At 47.0% G+C, this 16927-nt stretch overlaps 1 protein-coding gene across 2 annotated transcripts in view; it reads left to right on the top strand.

The window, feature by feature from the left end:
* DNMBP (dynamin binding protein) overlaps window positions 1-15245 on the top strand; it is a 92092-nt gene extending 76847 nt beyond the window's left edge. For both annotated transcript variants that reach the window (XM_084904051.1, XM_084904052.1), the window contains 8 exons: window positions 1068-1198; window positions 2118-2222; window positions 3645-3773; window positions 5343-5675; window positions 6887-7066; window positions 9255-9453; window positions 11787-12334; window positions 13432-15245. In XM_084904051.1, the coding sequence (XP_084760177.1) occupies window positions 1068-1198; window positions 2118-2222; window positions 3645-3773; window positions 5343-5675; window positions 6887-7066; window positions 9255-9453; window positions 11787-12334; window positions 13432-13617 (1811 nt within the window). In that variant the 3' untranslated portion in view covers window positions 13618-15245. The remainder of the gene's footprint in view (window positions 1-1067; window positions 1199-2117; window positions 2223-3644; window positions 3774-5342; window positions 5676-6886; window positions 7067-9254; window positions 9454-11786; window positions 12335-13431) is intronic.
* Window positions 15246-16927: the final 1682 nt, after the last annotated feature.

The following is a 16927-nucleotide window of genomic DNA, read 5'->3' as shown; positions in this document are numbered from 1 at the left end:
ATAGAGAGTTAGAAACATCTATGAGAGAGAATCATCGATCAGTTGCCTCTTGCACACCCCCTACTGGGGATGTGCCCGCAACCAAGGTACATGCCCCTGACTGGAATTGAACCTGGGACCTTCCAGTCCGCAGGCCCAGGCTCTATCCACTGAGCCAAACTAGTTTCGGCCCTCCTCCTTCTTTTTCTTCTTTTTGATCAAATGTCTTGTTAAGGCTCTAATTTGAACATTCAAGTAGTATGGTGACCATGCTGAACAACATTATTGATAGTCTCAAAGAATCTATAATGTAGTGCAACCTCTTTTCCTGTTCTCCACTCTTCTCACTTTACAAAAACCATTTCCTCTGCCTCCAACTGCAGTCATTCACCCACATTCATATGTCATGTTGCTCATGGCTGAAAAGCTTTCTGGCCACCTAGCCATCATGGTTCATATCTCCTGATGTAATGTCCTCTTCGTCTCCCATAGTGATAAGTGTGTCTTTTTGGTGCCCCCCATCCTTCCCCCTGTGACCCTGCTACTGTGAACCCCAGTGTTTTCTGCAGATTGTGCCTAATGTTTGACACAGTGATTAAAAATAACTCCTGTACAGCATTTTACTATGAGATAATTGGATATAAATATCTCATTTGCATATGTATGAGACCATGTAAGATGGTCTTATAAGGCAAATACTGTTACTTTCTACATCTTATTGGAGAGGAATGAGTCTCAGAGAAGTTAAGTGACTTGCTTAAGGCCAGACTTTGATGAAATGATAGACCCTGCCACTGAACTCTGATGCTTCCATGAGTTCAGATCTTTAGGCTCTTTTCCTTATACCTGCTACCTCTCCCCCTTGTCGCTAACCTTCTCCAGTCTGTGCAGTGAGTGTCTCTCTGCTCTTGAGTATTCTCTCTGTCCATAAATGGTGATTTCGATTAATAATTTGTCTATACTCATTCTAAGCTCATTGAATTCGAGCACTAGCTCTACTTTGGGTTGTTAGTCTTGTTTTGTAGCTTATCTTATAGTCTGTGCTCAGGAAAGAGCTCTCTAACTCACCAATTTGACTCACTCCCTAGTCCTCAAGTACCGGAAGGGCGACGAAGATAGCCTCATGGAGAAGATTTCTAAACTGAACATCCACTCCATCATCAAGAAATCCAACCGCGTGAGCAGCCACCTGAAGCACCTCACTGGCTTCGCTCCCCAGGTGAGGGTCCTGCACGTCAAGGTTCAGCATGTCTTTGGCAGCTTTTCAAGGCTCTGTGGGGCAGCCTGTGTGGTGCCCGCTGGCAGGACTCCCCTCTTGGTACCTCCCCTGGTGTTTGCTGGCTGGTGGATACCGGACCCAGCAGCTACTGGTGATGTCAGTCCATCCACCCACCCAGCCCTCTATCCATGCCTCGGTGAGCTGCCTGGGTGTACAAAGGCAAATCAGAAGGCCAATCATTGTGGCTTTAGACACTCATAAAAACCTTATAATTTATTTAGGGAGATAAAATTAAAATTGCAGACCCATTAAGCTAGAAGGGATTTAAAAGCTCACCTAAATTCAACACCAGATTCTGCACAGAAGGAATGTAAGGTCTGAGGGATTGAGTGATGGACCGTGCTGAGGGTTGATCCGAAGTCTCCCGTCTTCACTCATTATACCATGTGTTCAGGGTACCAGTAAGGGAAAATGCAAGTGAAAAAAAAAAAAAGGTCAGTCGCTAAGCTTTGCAGTTTGTTCTCTACCCACTATAGTACTCAGGAGCTCCATGAGCGTGAGCTTCGTGTTAGCCAGAGATTTCATCTGAGCCTTAAAGGGGAAGGGGGGCCGGTGGGTATAGGTAGAGATGAGAGGGCGCACCAGGGTTAAAGGCATAGAGTCCACTGATGAGGCAGGTGCCAGGGAAAATGGTGGACAGAGCAGCTCACCAGACCAAAGGGTCTCTATCAGGGCGGAGGAGTAAGGGGATCCCTCTCTCAAAGCCATGCAGGAGTTTAAATTCAGTTTAGTATGATTCAGGGAAACATCAAAGGTTTAAAATGTAAACAGAATGTGTTTTTAAGAAAGATACTTCTGCCAATAAGGTAGATGGAGGGAGAGTTCACATCAGCTAACAGCACTTGTCTATTTTGAACAGATAAGAGATGAAGCATTTGAAGAAACAGAAAAGAACTTCCGAATGCAGGAACGACTGATCAAATCTTTTATACGAGACCTGTCTCTCTACCTCCAGCACATCCGGGTGAGTGAGGACATGGCTCTGGTTAGGATCCCATAGACACCATTCTGTCCATTTTCCCCTTCATCCAGCATGTTGTTGAATGTTGAACAGTCTGGATTCAAATGACCGTAATGCCATGACATGCTTTTTCTCGGGATTCCTAAGGATTATTTAAAAGTTAAGTAACCTTTAGAAGGTCAGCACAGTTGTATTCATTTTAAAGTGTCCAGCCCTTCCTCCCTCTCAGTCTTCCCCACCACCTGTTACTGTCTCCTGTCCCAGGTATGCAAGAAGCACTTAGCACAGTTCATTCTGTCAAAACAATTTTGAAGATAGAAGAGTTCCTGTAGAAGTCTCTCTAATAATAATATTCGTTTCCAACATACTTAGCTGCCCTTCAGAAGGCTCTAAGGCTGTTCGAGCCAAGCCTGGAGCGGCTAGGAGGTCAGGCCCAGGGCGTGCTCACCTCGTCCCAGGACAGCGTCTCCTTCACGAAGTCACACCAGGACTAGAATCCTTTCTATTCATATTTCTAATCTGTCTACTGATTTTATAGAATGTGTTTATATACGTGACACACGCTGTCCCTATGAAAGAAAACCAACTTGGCATTTAAAAACGGTTGGGATCAGTCAGGAGGCGTTTACTCCGCATTCACTTATTTTTTCGTATTTTCGGCATTATTACAGATGAGTGCTGCCTTCACGTTAATAAGTTACATTGTGTGTAAGGAGGTATTTTTGTAAGGAAAAAGCAGCAAGAGCCATCGGGGTGCCAGAGTTTGGGTGAAGGAAGCAAGGTTGCCTTACCCAGAGGGCCCTGGGCAGTTTTTGAGAAGGTGACAGCGTGAGCCAAGACGTAAGAGGAGAGATGATTGTTCGTTATCACAGTCTTGCAGGAATCATCTTGACTTCAGTGTAATTGACTTTTTGATGCATTAAGAAACCCTCAGCCCTAACCGGTTTGGCTCAGTGGATAGAGTATCAGCCTGCGGACTCAAGGGTCCCGGGTTCGATTCCGGTCAAGGGCATATATACCTAGGTTGAGGTCACATACCCAGTAGGGAGTGTGCAAGAGGCAGCTGATTGATGTTTTTCTCTCATCTGTGTTTCTATCTCTCTATCCCTCTCCCTTCCTCTCTGTAAAAATTCAATAAAATATATATTTTTTTTAAAAGAAGCCCTCAAATTAGGGACATGAGGAAATGCAAAAGAGATGATAAAAGCCCTCACCAATTTTCCCATAATTAAACATCTTAGGCTTTTCCCTATGCCCAAAAGTCATAGCTTATGAAAATATTCTTGTTTTGAAGCTAAAATGCTACACCACAGAGAAAAAAAATTAATTTCAGAACTCCTTTCCCCCCACTGGTACCAAGCAATGAATGCTGAAGGCCAGACAGTTCTGTTTGATCTCACTTGCCTTTCTCCTCACTGGCTGCAGGAGTCGGCCTGTGTGAAGGTGGTGGCTGCGGCGAGCATGTGGGACGTGTGCATGGAGAAGGGACACAAGGACCTGGAACAGTTCGAGCAGGTGCATCGCTACATAAGCGACCAGCTCTTCGCCAGCTTCGTAAGTGACGTCTTCACACTCTGTTCCCGGCTGGCCCCTTCCTGGGGCTCTGCCTCCAGCTGAGGAAAAGTGAACCGCGGAGACTGCTCTGTGCATTCGGAGTCCTGGCCGTCCTCTGCAGGATTTCATATCCAAAGGATGACTTTCAATAAGTTCAAGGCCAGGCAGGACCTACATGTATTCACACAGATTTTTTCGGAGCTTGTGATCAGCCTGGTTTCAGCAGACAAAGGAAAACTAGGAAATGTGATCATGGGTCACAATTGATAACTCTGATCAAAAGGAAACAGTGATTGGAATGGTAACTTAAAAAGGAATAGTTAGGGATTGTTAAGAGGTTAACAAATAGATCTTTGAGATTGTACAAACTACAAGGAAAGTACTAAAGGCCACATTGCTTCTGAATTCTAAATAGCTATCCAGTTAACCCTAGAACAAAACTGGTTTTAACTGCATGGATTCACTTATACACAGACTTTTTTCAATGTATATTGTAAACTTATTTTTTTCCTTTTTTAAAATACTTTTTATTTATTTAAAAAAAAAAAAAATATATATATATATATATATATATATATATATATATATATACTTTATTGATTTTTTTACAGAGAGGAAGAGAGAGGGATAGAGAGTTAGAAACATCGATGAGAGAGAATCATCGATCAGCTGCCTCCTGCACACCCCCTATTGGGGATGTGCCCGCAACCAAGATACATACATGCCCTTGACCAGAATAGAACCTGGGACCTTTCAATCCGCAGGCTGACGCTCTATCCACTGAGCCAAACCAGTTTTGACATAAGTACCTATTTTTGTTTTTTATGTGTCAATGCTTTGCGTTTTGTGTCTGTCCTGCTGGAAAGAATTAGAGAAAAGTCCTTTGAAAAATAAAGACATATATTACCAACTAGTTATGATGGAAAAGGTATTATGGGTGTGAGGAAGTTTTTCTATTCCAGATTTATGTAACAACTAAATCTTAAGTTAAAATCAAGCTACATAGGCATCTGCACATAAGAATTGATACCAGACAGACTGTCACATCTGGGTTGTAATGCACCCATCATATCAATGTGTGTAGTTTAGCATTTGTTATCAACTGAGGAGCTAAGGAGGGATCAGCATATTATATTTTGCCCTCTTTAGGTGCAGAGTTATAAATTGAGAAGTTTAAAAAAAAATATATATATATATATATATATATTTATTTATTTTAATTTTTTTATTTTTATTTTTTTAATTGATTTTAGAGAGGAAGGTAGAGGGAGAGAAAGAGAAACATCAGTGATAAGAGAATCATCAATCAGCTGCCTCCTGTACACCCTCTACCGCAATCCAGGCAAGAGCCCTGACTGGAAATCGAACCCTTGACCTCCTGGTTTATAGGTCGTCACTTGCCCACGCCTGCTGGGCATAAGCTGAGAGGTTTTGTGGAGTGTGTATATTCACCGGGGATTGGGTGAGCAGGACACTTGGATCTGCATGGGTGACGCTTGTGCTCTAGGAATACAGCAGGTGGTCTAGGACATCACAAATTCTGAGCAACTGCCTTTCTTGTCCCTACAGAAGGAGAGGACAGAGCGGCTGGTCATCTCCCCCCTCAACCAGCTGCTCAGCATGTTCACAGGGCCCCACAAGCTGGTGCAGAAGCGCTTCGACAAGCTGCTGGACTTCTACAACTGCACCGAGCGGGCGGAGAAGCTCAAGGACAAGAAGACGCTGGAGGAGCTGCAGTCGGCCCGCAACAACTACGAGGCCCTGAACGCGCAGCTGCTGGATGAGCTGCCCAAGTTCCAGCAGCTCGCCCAGGGCCTCTTCACCAACTGCGTCCACGGCTACGCCGAGGCCCACTGCGACTTCGTGCGCCAGGCTCTGGAGCAGCTGAAGCCCCTGCTCTCGGTGAGTCCCTCATTCCTCCACTCCCACCCCCAGCTCACCCCTACCCCCCGTCTTCCACCCCCACCTCCACCTCCACCTTCACCTCCACTCCCCAGTCCTCCACCTTCACCTCCACCCCCCCCACCTCCATCCCTAACCCTACCCCCACCCCCACCCCCACCTCCATCCTCACCTCTACCCATTCCCTGCAGTCCTCCACCTCCACCTCCACCCCCCAGTCCTCCACCTCCACCCCCACCTCACCCCCACCATGGAGAGTTCACCTCTGAAGCTCTCCTGGTGATTTTCTGGAAGTGCACAGTAGGGTTGTCTGGGATATTCTGCAAAATAGAGTAAAAATGTTATTAGGTCAAGCCCATTAGGAATTGGAATTCTTTAACCCTTCTGGTGCCTGTGAAGCCCATGGCTTTTTAAAAAATTATATTTTTATTGATTTTAGAGAGAGGAAGGGTGAGGGAGAGAGATAGAAGCATTGATGAGAGAGAAACTGCAATTGGCTTCCTCTGCACGCCCCCTACTGGGGATCAAACCTGCAACTGGGGCATGTGCCCTGACCGGGAATCAAACTCATGACCTCTTAGTTCATGGGTCAACACTCAACACTGGGGCACACTGGCCAGGGCCAGGGCTTTTAATTTTTTAAATTGTTTATTTTTTATTCTCAGCTGATTTTGTTTTGTTTTGTTTTCCTCATTAATTTTAAAGAAAGAGAGAGTGGAAAGCAGGAAGGGGATGGGGAGGGGGAAAAGAGAGAGAGACATTGATGTGAGAGACACATAAATTGGTTGCCTCCCACATGTGCCCAGACCAGGGCTGGGGATTAAACCTGCAACCCGGATACTTGCCCTTAATTGGGAATTGAACCCAAGACCTTTAGGTGCATGTGCCAACACTAACTATCGAGCAACACCAGCTGGGCTAACCCCTTGGCTTTTAAATGGTTCTCTCTCCACCCTGAGCCGTCTCCAGCAGAGCCAGCCAACATGCCCGCTGGCAGCTTGGTCCCTGGCGTCGGCTGCAGTGTCAGTAGCTTACACAGAGTGAACTGCAGCTTCCGGTGGTTTTAACAAGACTGTCAGCCCGGCATCTTTCATCATGTTCTCTTCTCTTTTCTCTTCTCTTTTCTCTCTCTCTCTCTCTCTCTCTCTCTCTCTCTCTCGCTCTCTCTCTCGCTCTCGCTCTCGCTCTCTCGCTCTCCCCACGCTCTCCAGTTACTCAGAGCTGCCGGCAGGGAGGGAAACCTCATCGCCGTCTTCCACGAGGAGCACAGCAGGGTTCTGCAGCAGCTGCAGGTTTTCACCTTCTTCCCAGAGGCTCTCCCAGCTGCCAAGAGGCCGTTTGAGAGGAAGACCGTGGACCGCCAGTCTGCTCGGAAGCCACTCCTGGGCCTGGTGAGTAGGGGGTGAGCGTGCGGATGCCCAGCCTCGCGGTTAAGAAGGTGGACTCTGGAGCTCCACCTCCTGGGTTCAGACCCCGGTACCCACACGTAACTCACTGTACATCCTTGAGCAAGCACCTTCACCTCTGTGCCTTGGTTTCTTCTTCCCTAAAACACAGATAATAATTATACTGCATCATAGAGTTATTATGAGGTTTACATGAGTTAATATATGTAAAGTACTCAGAAATTTTCTGGCAGTTAGTAAGCACTATATAAGTAATCTGTTATCTTTGTTATGTTTAGCATCGATGGACTCAGCTCTGTCTGTACAGATGAGCAATTTAATAGCTTAAATACTTTATAATAAATAAAAAAAAGCTTATCGAGTTCTTACCTATGATGGGCTCATTCATTCATGTACTCACTTTTTTATTTTTTTAAATATATTTTTATTGATTTTTTTACAGAGAGGAAGAGAGAGGGACAGAGAGTCAGAAACATCAATGAGAGAGAATCATCGATCAGCTGCCTCTTGCACACCCCCTACTGGGGATGTGCCTGAAACCAAGGTACATGCCCTTGACCAGAATCGAACCTGGGACCTTTCAGTCCACAGGCCGACGCTCTATCCACTGAGCCAAACCAGTTTTGGCCATGTACTCTTTTATCGAGCATCACCAGGTGCCTACTGGTACTTGACAGTGAGCACCTGTAGTTTTCTCACACTTGGTATGTACTTCCAAGTGCCCTCTGAAAAGCATACTTGGATTTTTGTCTATACAATGAAAGGAGTTAGTAGTCTTAGTACTTTGTTCAATTAATAAAGGGGACTGATTTAAGGGTATGGTCATTCTGCTAGACCTCCCTATTTTTTATCATATATTAGAAGAGGTAGTTATTTGATTTACTGCCAAACAGTTCATGGCTAACTGCTTTATTCCCTGGAGATAATCCTATACTTTAAAGCCCTAATATACAAGTTGACCAAACAGCGAAATGACCAGTCACTGTGATGCGCACTGACCACCAGGGGGCAGATGCTCAATGCAGGAGCTGCCCCTGGTGGTCAGTGCACTCCCATGGGGGCGCCACTCAGCCAGAAGCTGAGCTCACTGCTGGCATGAACAGTGCTAAGAACCTCTCTGGGAATATCTGACTGCCAGCTTAGGCCCACACTCCCCTCCAATCCCCCTGGGAGCTGGCAGTCAGATATCCCTCAAGGTGATCTGGACTGCTAGAGGGCACAGGCCGAGCTGAGGGGACACCCACCATCTCCCCCAGTGCACGAATGTTGTGCACCAGGCCGTGTGTGTGTGTGTGTGTGTGTGTGTGTGTGTGTGTGTGTTTTATTATTTCAGAGAGGGAGAGAGAGAGAGAGAAAGATCAATGATGAGAGAGAATCATTGATTAGTTGCTTCCTGCACATCCCACCCTGAGGATCGAGCCCACAACCCAGGCATGTGCCCTGACCAGGAATTGAACTATTCAACTACTGAGCGATGCCCAGCTGGGCAATATATATAAAACTATATTTATTTGGGTACATTGGCAGTTATATTTTTTAAAAAAACTCCATTCTTCCATAGTTTGAGAACTTTGGACGCTAAGCCAGATTACATCAGGGCATGCTCTAAAAGACTGAAGACTTATCTTTGTTTATAGTATTTTCACTCATACAGTTTCATAGACATTAACTTAGATTAGCTTAAAAGGGAGAATCACATTTATTATTACTTTATTTTATTTTTAAAGATCTATCTTTATTGTTGAAAGTATTACTTATGTCCGCATTTTCCCCCTGGTTGGCCCCCGAGGTATGCACGTATGCATAGAGGTTCTTGTGAATATTGTTTGTTTATATCGATGGCGAAGTCCACAGGAGGAAAGTCTCAGTTGTTTAGCTTCATACGAAGATACAGTCACATTAAGTAATATTAGGTATTTTGAGTCTTTGGGTGGCACTTTAGTCATTTCTTTTTTTGTCACAAGATGATAGTAAAACTGTGAATTAAACTTTCTTAATATCTGCAAAGGCACCAAAGCAAGGCCTAAGGGATCAAGACTTTCACCCGGCCCTGTGCACGGACTCTTGCGCAGGCGCAGCTGGCTCTGAGACTGACGTGTCGGGATTGCACCCAGCCGCTGGGGTAACGGCCGGCAGGGCTTCTGCTGACGGTATTTCTCACGCTGCCTTTCAGCCAACCTACATGCTGCAGACGGAAGAACTCCGGGCCTCTCTTCTGGCGAGGTACCCCCCAGAAAAGCTCTTCCAAGCAGACCGGAACTTCAATGCCGCCCAGGACCTGGATGTCTCCCTTCTGGAAGGCGACCTGGTGGGCGTGATCAAGAAGAAGGACCCCATGGGCAGCCACAACCGCTGGCTGATTGACAATGGAGGTGAGAACGCCGGACGCCGGATCACTGGCACTCCCAGTGAGGAGCGGCTCCAGGCCGTGGCTGAATCCTGTCTGGGCCGGGAAAACACGAGTCTGATTAAAGGGGAAAATAACCTTGGAATTCTGTCCACCTCTGGAGGGTATAATGCCCAAGTGATTACTGAAACAACCCCCGTCTTCAGTTTTGGTTTTGGTTTTCACAAATTCCAGAGGAGATTACATTCCTTCCCTTGCGAGGTCTGGCCCTGCTTCCAGCCCTGAGGGCCGTGGGCGCTGCCTGAGGGGGCCTGTGTCCTCGCAGCCAGTTCCCAGCAAACCACAGCGTGAGCGGCCTTCTCCCGCGCTCTGTGACCGTGCCTGAGGAGTGTGCGAAGCTAAAACCTGTGAGACAGAGGTTTTCCTGCCATAAGAGTCTTACCTCATGGCTATTCATGGATGACTTTAAAACAGCTCATAGCTTTTTTTTTTTTTTTTTCCTTTGGTGGGGGCATGGGGAAGGGGTACAGAATTTAAAGAAAAGCACAAAGAATAATACTGACCCATGACTCTTTCCCCAATATCAAAATATGAAAAGCTTTGAAGAAGCAAAGGTTTGTTTTTTTCCCCCGCCCAGAATTAATTTGCCAAAACCTGCCTAACCTGGACTCATTTGGTGGCAAAACCTGACCAAAGTGATGTGAGGCTGTTTATAATCATTACCTGTCCCTTTTGGTGTGAAGAGCCATATGTTTTGCTACAGAAACGTTAGTGGATTTGAATATGGGATATTAACCCAGACCCTGCTATGAAATACACTAGAGGCCCGGTGCACGGATTTGTGCACCAGTAGGGTCCCTCTGCGTGGCCCGTGGGGATTGGGCTGAAAGCAGTAGTCCAACACTGCCTGCCCTGCCATTCCTGCTTATCCTGGCCCCACTGCCCTGCCGCCGTCCGCTGCGGTCTCCAGGCTGAGGCCAGCTGTGAGCCCTGAGGCTGGCACTCATCAATCAGCTGAGTGGTACTCCGCTGTGGGAGTGCACTGACCACCAGGGGGCAGCTCCTGCATTGAGCATCTGCCCCCTGGTGGTCAGTGCGTGTCATAGCAACCAGTCGACCTGTCACTTAGGCTTTTATATATATAGATTGCTTTATATATAGATTGCTTGATATATGTGCTTTATTATCTTCCCCAAATTGAAAAATCTAAATTCTAAAGCACATCTGGTTCTGAGCACTTCAGATATGGATTGTGGGCATATATAATAAATATCTATGTTCACACTGCCAGAAATGAAAATGTTAACATTTCTGTTTCTTTACAATATTTTTTCCCCTTCCCCTCTGCTTCTTAACCAAAGAATAGAAATTGAAATGGGAAAGGGGGTGAGCAGGTGATGCCCCTGCTAGATTCATGGACAGATGAACTCCTTGTAAAGATGCAAGCTGTTCAGAGGGCTCCCTCATCCTTGGGGTTGTATGGGCTCAATCCTGATAAGTGGTAACAAGAAGCCCACAGTATCCGGATCAGCTGTTACCCTCTACCCCTCGCCATCTGCCCAGGGGGCCCCTCCCCATCACTCAGCAGATAAAACAAACGTGTGCTGGCATTGTTTTAGCTACAGGAAACGCGTGGAAGAGAGGGACAGAGGGTGCTCACAAGGGGGTCCCTGCCTGGACAGATAGTTGTCTCTTAATATCATAAAGCATTTTCCATTGATTCAGGATTTCAATTCCCAATTTATACTTCAAAGTGTTAGCTGAAGGCCCTCTTTGTCATCATCTTAGGCAACTTGTTAAATGAACATGTGCTGTGCATGTGTTGTGTGTGTGTCTAACCAATAGAAACAGCTTCCCACTTGGACTGTGCTCACTGTTCCCACCACATTCCTGAACCAGAGACGGGGATGGAAAGAGGGCAAGGAGGCATCTCTGACGGGCTCTGCCCATGAGGATGGCCATTCAGATCCCTCTTGCCACACTGTTGTATTTGAACCCATTCCTCAAGTCATCCCTTAGTCCCTTCCTCCATGATCTGGAAATCCTGTGAAAGTGTCTCCATGTGCTCGCTCTCCAGCTTGTCCTTTCCTTCACTGCCCCCCTCGAACCTCCCCGAGGCCTCCTTACCACTCGTCCGTTCTGAGGTCATAACAAGAGTGAACTGGCAGATAGGCACCCACCTGCATTGCACCCTGGGATTGAATGTCTAATCTGTTTTCTCACTGGGCATCTTACTTTGTGTCTCTCACTATGGAAACTTGTGAACCATAGTTTCTTCTCTGCTGATTACCCCTCCGTCCCTCATCCCCAATCCTCCTCCTGCTAAAAGCTTTTCATGTCTGTTTTTCCTCCCCGTAGTCACCAAAGGCTTCGTGTACAGCTCCTTCCTGAAGCCCTACAACGCCCGCCGCAGCCACTCCGACGTCTCCGTGGGCAGCCACTCCTCCACCGAGTCCGAGCACAGCAGCTCCTCCCCCCGGTTCCCCCGGCAGAACAGCAGCAGCACCCTGGCCTTCAGCCCCGGCGGCTCGGCCGTGACCTTCACGGCGGGGCCCTGCCAGAAGCAGCCCCCAGATGCATCTTCGTTGAAGGAACTGGACCAGGCCACTCTCAGCGCTCCCTTAAACGTGGGCCGTTCAGAGAGCAGTCCTTCCAGCTGCCCGTCAGACCCGCACCCCGCCTCCCAGCCCAGGCCCTGGGACTCCGCCGACGTGGCCCAAGACTTGGCCCAGCCGGCACCTACCCCGAGGAGCCACCGAAGCGCCCGGCATCCGGAGGTGGCTGGCTGCTCCGTGCCAGGGCGAAACGGGCAGGATAATGACCTCCTGAAAGGATGTGTGGGAACAGCCCAGAATGTGGAAGATAAAAAAGAAGAGCCGGAGAGCAGCGAGGCATTAGGCAACCAGGTGAGTGCTCCCTGCTCATCAATATGTTTGTGTACAGCTCCTTGCAGAACAGGTGGCAGGTGCGATGTGGGCGCAGCTGGAAGGACTGCTTTTTTAGGGTGGGGCGAGTCAGAGGCTTGCCAGGGCCCGGGGTGTGATCTGGAGATGAGCTCATAGACAAACACTCATGCTGCTGAGTGAGCAACTCACCACCACCCAGGCCCTTTCCGTGGCCGGCTCTTCGTGGCTATTCTGAGCCCTTTTCTGTGTCGCTGGGCATTTACACAGTATTAACGATGGACAGGTTCCCCACTCCTCTGGTTTACTAATTCCTTAGTTGTAGAAAGTCTGTTGTTTAACCCATTATTGAGCTTTTTATTCAAATACTATAATTTTAGTTCTAGAATTTAGAAATTCTGGCCCTGTTTTGTTTTTTTCCTGTTCCTTTTCCTGTAATGGCCTGTTGTCTTGGGGGATCTGAATGTAGCCTTTGTATCTTGAACATTTAAACCTGCACGTTGTAAAGCCGCGTCTAGATCCACAGCCCTCTGCTTGTCGCCTTTGCTCCGTCTCGCAGCAGTGAGTGGCCGTGTCTATGAGCTCATCTCCCGTGGGGTTGCCTTTGCCGAGAGTCTCGGTCGTGCCCTGGGCTCTGGATTCCGAAACACCAGGTTTCCCACTCGTTTCTCAGCTCAGTCTGTCCTCCGATGAGCACAGTACAGGCCTGCTTCTCTCTGGCCCAGAATGGACATCCCAGTTCTGGACCCACCAGTGGGCAGTTCCTCTAGACGTGTTGAGGGAGACATGTTTTTCTAAATATATCGACTCTGATATGAATTTTGGTTTTCTTTGACTTTGTCTTGTCCATTGTGGTAGCCACCAGCTCTATGTAGCTTAAAATTATATAGTTAGTTAAAATGAAATGAAATTTTAAAAATGAAGTTCCTGTGTCTTTCTGGCCGTATGTCAAGTGCTCAAGAGCCACTTGTGGCTGCTGGCTGCCTTACTGACGGTGCAGGTACAGACCATCCACATCACGGCAGGGAGTTCTGATGGACAGCCAGCACTCCTCCAGGTGGCTTCCCATGGCCTAACCCAGTTTTTTCCCCCTCACACAGGTCTATTTTGCTGTCTATACCTTCAAGGCACGGAACCCAAATGAGCTGAGTGTGTCAGTCAATCAGAGACTCAAGATCCTGGACTTTAAAGACGTTACGGGAAATACAGAATGGTGGTTGGCCGAAGTTAATGGGAAGAAGGGCTATGTTCCATCCAATTATATCCGCAAAGCTGAGTACACCTGAGCCTGCTCTGCTTCCCACTCGCCTCGCTAACCCTCGCTTCCTTCTGCCGGAGGTGCTGGTGGTCCCGAGAGGGCACCGCTCGGGAGGCACAGGCCCTGTCCCCAGCGCCCGCCGTGCCACCGGGGCACAAGACACGACTTGTTCTCCGCCATTGGGTCCGCAGCCTTGATGCTCACTAGGATTTCTAGAATTTGCAATGAACCCTGGAGCTTGAAGACAATTCCATGACCACAAGAAGAGCGGCAAGTCCTGGGTCCACCAATGGAAATGAGAAATTTCCAAGCAGAAGACAGTATCTTGTGTCTGCTGGGAGCTATGCGATAGCATTAGAAGATGTTGGCATTGGTTGTACTATGCTCCACCATCACCTGACAGAAATGAGCTTGGGTGAAAAGAATTCTCGGGAAGCCCGCTAGGCTGTGCCTCTGCCTGTGGCAAGGAGTTTGCTGAGATTGTATCAATTCTGGTATTTCAAAGCTTCAGTGTCCACACACACTCACACCTCTGTGCCCACCCCAATTTCTAAGTCCTTTTAAAACACTAGCATGTGTAATCTGTTTCTTAGGACCCTGACTGGTTATGGAACATTTGATGGCTTTCTTTCTCCTTTTGAAGGGTGTTTAGCGTCTTTATTTCCCTTCGACCTCTATCTGAAGGTTCTCATTTCTTTAGGTGCAGTCATCTGCACCGTTCTGAGAGTTATGTCTACTTTATACAATCAGTGTGTGATAATCTCCCCAGGCTCTCTCTTCTGCAACCCATAACTGACAGATTTTCCGAGGAGAATAGGATCAGAGTCCCAGTCATTTCGTTAGTAGGATTCATTCTGCAGTGAGTCAAAACCAGCCCGGCCTGGTGAAGACAGGATACCTTTCTTCTTCATCCAACGCAGTGCTATCCACGGATGCAGAAAACTAACACATGTCTTCTTTTTTAAAATATGTTTTTTTTTATTTCAGAGAGGAAGGAGGAGGGAAAAAGTGAGAGAAACATCGGTGATGAGAAAGAATCATTGATTGGCTGCCTCCTACTCGGGATCAAACTCACAACCTGGACATGCATCCCAGCGGGAATAGAACCGTGACCTCCTGATTCATAGGTGGACGCTCAACCACTGAGCAACACCTCCTGGCCTAGCTCGTGCCTGATTTGAATTAGGATGCTCAGTCCTGAAAGTAGCTCATCAGAGACTTGGAATTAGCATTTTCTGTTTTACTCTAACCTCCATGTTCCAGAGATCACAGTCTAAGCCAAAAAGACTCTGAAGTGCCTGGTTGTCCCTTTCTCCGGCCTCAGGAAGATGTTTGCTAACCTGACGACTCTCCCCTGAGCGTTCTACTTGAGCAGGGCTCTTATTAAGGTCTGCTCCCTCCCCCCGTGAAGCCTACCTTGGAACAGAAAACTATGAATTTGCCTTAAGAAGGGAATTAAGGACAGTCTTACAGCCCCTGCTCCACCAAGTGCACTTTGGCCGAACCACCCTGACGAATTGGGAGACACTGGGCTCCCAAGCCCGGGTGCATGCGGGTCGGTCAGAAGGCAGCAGCGTGAGCCTCTTGTGAATAGTTTACATTTAGAGATGTTTCTATTGGAGTAGTTATTTTATAAATAAAAGTGTTTCTAAGGACCATGAGTACGTTTTCTTGATTTCCCTCCACATTTAGCCTGAACTTTCCTCTTGAATTTCTGAGGGTATTGTTCTGACAATTAAGTGATGCCCAAATTCCAGGAGATGGGAAGAACTAACAAGAAATTCAAATCAAAATGTATTTGTCAAATGCAATATCAACAGAATTATTGTATACTCAAGAGATGTCCATGCTGCAGGTGATTGTTTCTTTATTTTAAGGCATTTTATTATAAAATTAGAGGCCCAGTACATGGATTTATGCACCGGTGGGGTCCCTTGGCCTGGCCTGCAGGGATCAGGCTGAAACCAGCTCTCCATCATCCCCCAAGGGGTCCCAGATTGCAAGAGGACACAGGCCAGGCCGAGGGACCCCACCAGTGCACAATTGGGGCCGGAGTGGGACCACAGGAGGGCTCCAGGGTGTGTCCAGCCAATCTTGTGCTGTCCCAATCAGCCGGAACCCAGCAGCAAGCTAACTTACAGGTTGGAGTGTCTTCCCCCCGGTGGTCAGTGCATGTCATAGTGACTGGTTGAACTGTCGGACACTTGGCATGTTGGGTTTTTATTATATAGGATCCTGGCAGAACAGAGGAGCCGAATTCTCTAAGCTGGAATTCCTAAGAGGTTAGTATTTTTCTGATACTATGAGTGTGGGAACTAATGCCTTCGAGCTTAACCAGGCCATAAGGCAGTAGGTTGGGCAAGATTGGGGGTGGAGGGGCAGATGCAGCAGGAGCACTGGCAGAGGCAGGATTGAGAACGGGATTGAGGACATGTGGGTGACTGACCAATCGCACGATATTGTTAAGGGACAGAAATCATGGTTGAGTAGGGAGTCTCCGTGGGAGAGAAACGTGTAGGTCAACGCTTTCATTTTTACGGATTAGGAAAATGGGGTCCGTCGACATTGTGATGTGCTCACAAGTTTCCGATGGAGCCTGAATTTAAAGTTGGGCCTCAGTTCTTACCTTATTCTGGAGCCAAACTGTCTGACTTCAGACACTTAGAGCTTTGTGACCTTGGCAACTTTCTAACCCCTGTTTCAGTTTCCTCATCTAAAGTGACGGTAGTAGTGGAATGAGTGTTGTTCCATGGACCCAGAGGTTGTCAGGCCACATGCCAGGGTTTCAGGCTTGATCCCCAGTAGGATGCGTGCAGGAGGCAACCGATCGATGTTTCTCTATCATCAATGTTCTCTCCCTCTCCCTTTCTCTCTCTCTCTAAAAAAATACTGTAATCTATAAAAATGTTTTAATATAAAAACTAAAGTAATGATAATAATACTATCCATCTCACAAAGTTGTTGGAAAGATGGAATGAATTAGTGCATGGAAAATGTTAGAGCATCCCCTAACAGGTAGTAAACAAACTGGAGAGCCTTGAGGTCCGAGTCAATGAATTTAGATTTGATGAGTGGTAGTACACTCCTGTTGCTTCTTCAGTGGCTTGACTGCTTTAGGAAAGCTAAATGGCAGCAGGATGATTTGGAGGGTGAAGATCAAAGGCAAGAAAATCTAATAATTTGTAGATAACTGATTTGAGCATAAAATGACTTGAGAATGGAAAAAAAGCAATCTTTAAAGAATATGAAGTTGAAGAAATGATGGACTCACTGAAAAAGGGAGTCATTGGGATGGAAGCAAGTGTAGGAGGAAATGAGGGGTGTTTTTTTTTTTTTTT

This window comes from Pipistrellus hanaki (assembly GCF_964339955.1).
Source record: "Pipistrellus hanaki genome assembly, chromosome: 14".
NCBI classification, from domain to species: Eukaryota; Metazoa; Chordata; class Mammalia; order Chiroptera; family Vespertilionidae; genus Pipistrellus; species Pipistrellus hanaki.
This window is presented reverse-complemented; position numbering and strand designations above follow the sequence as displayed.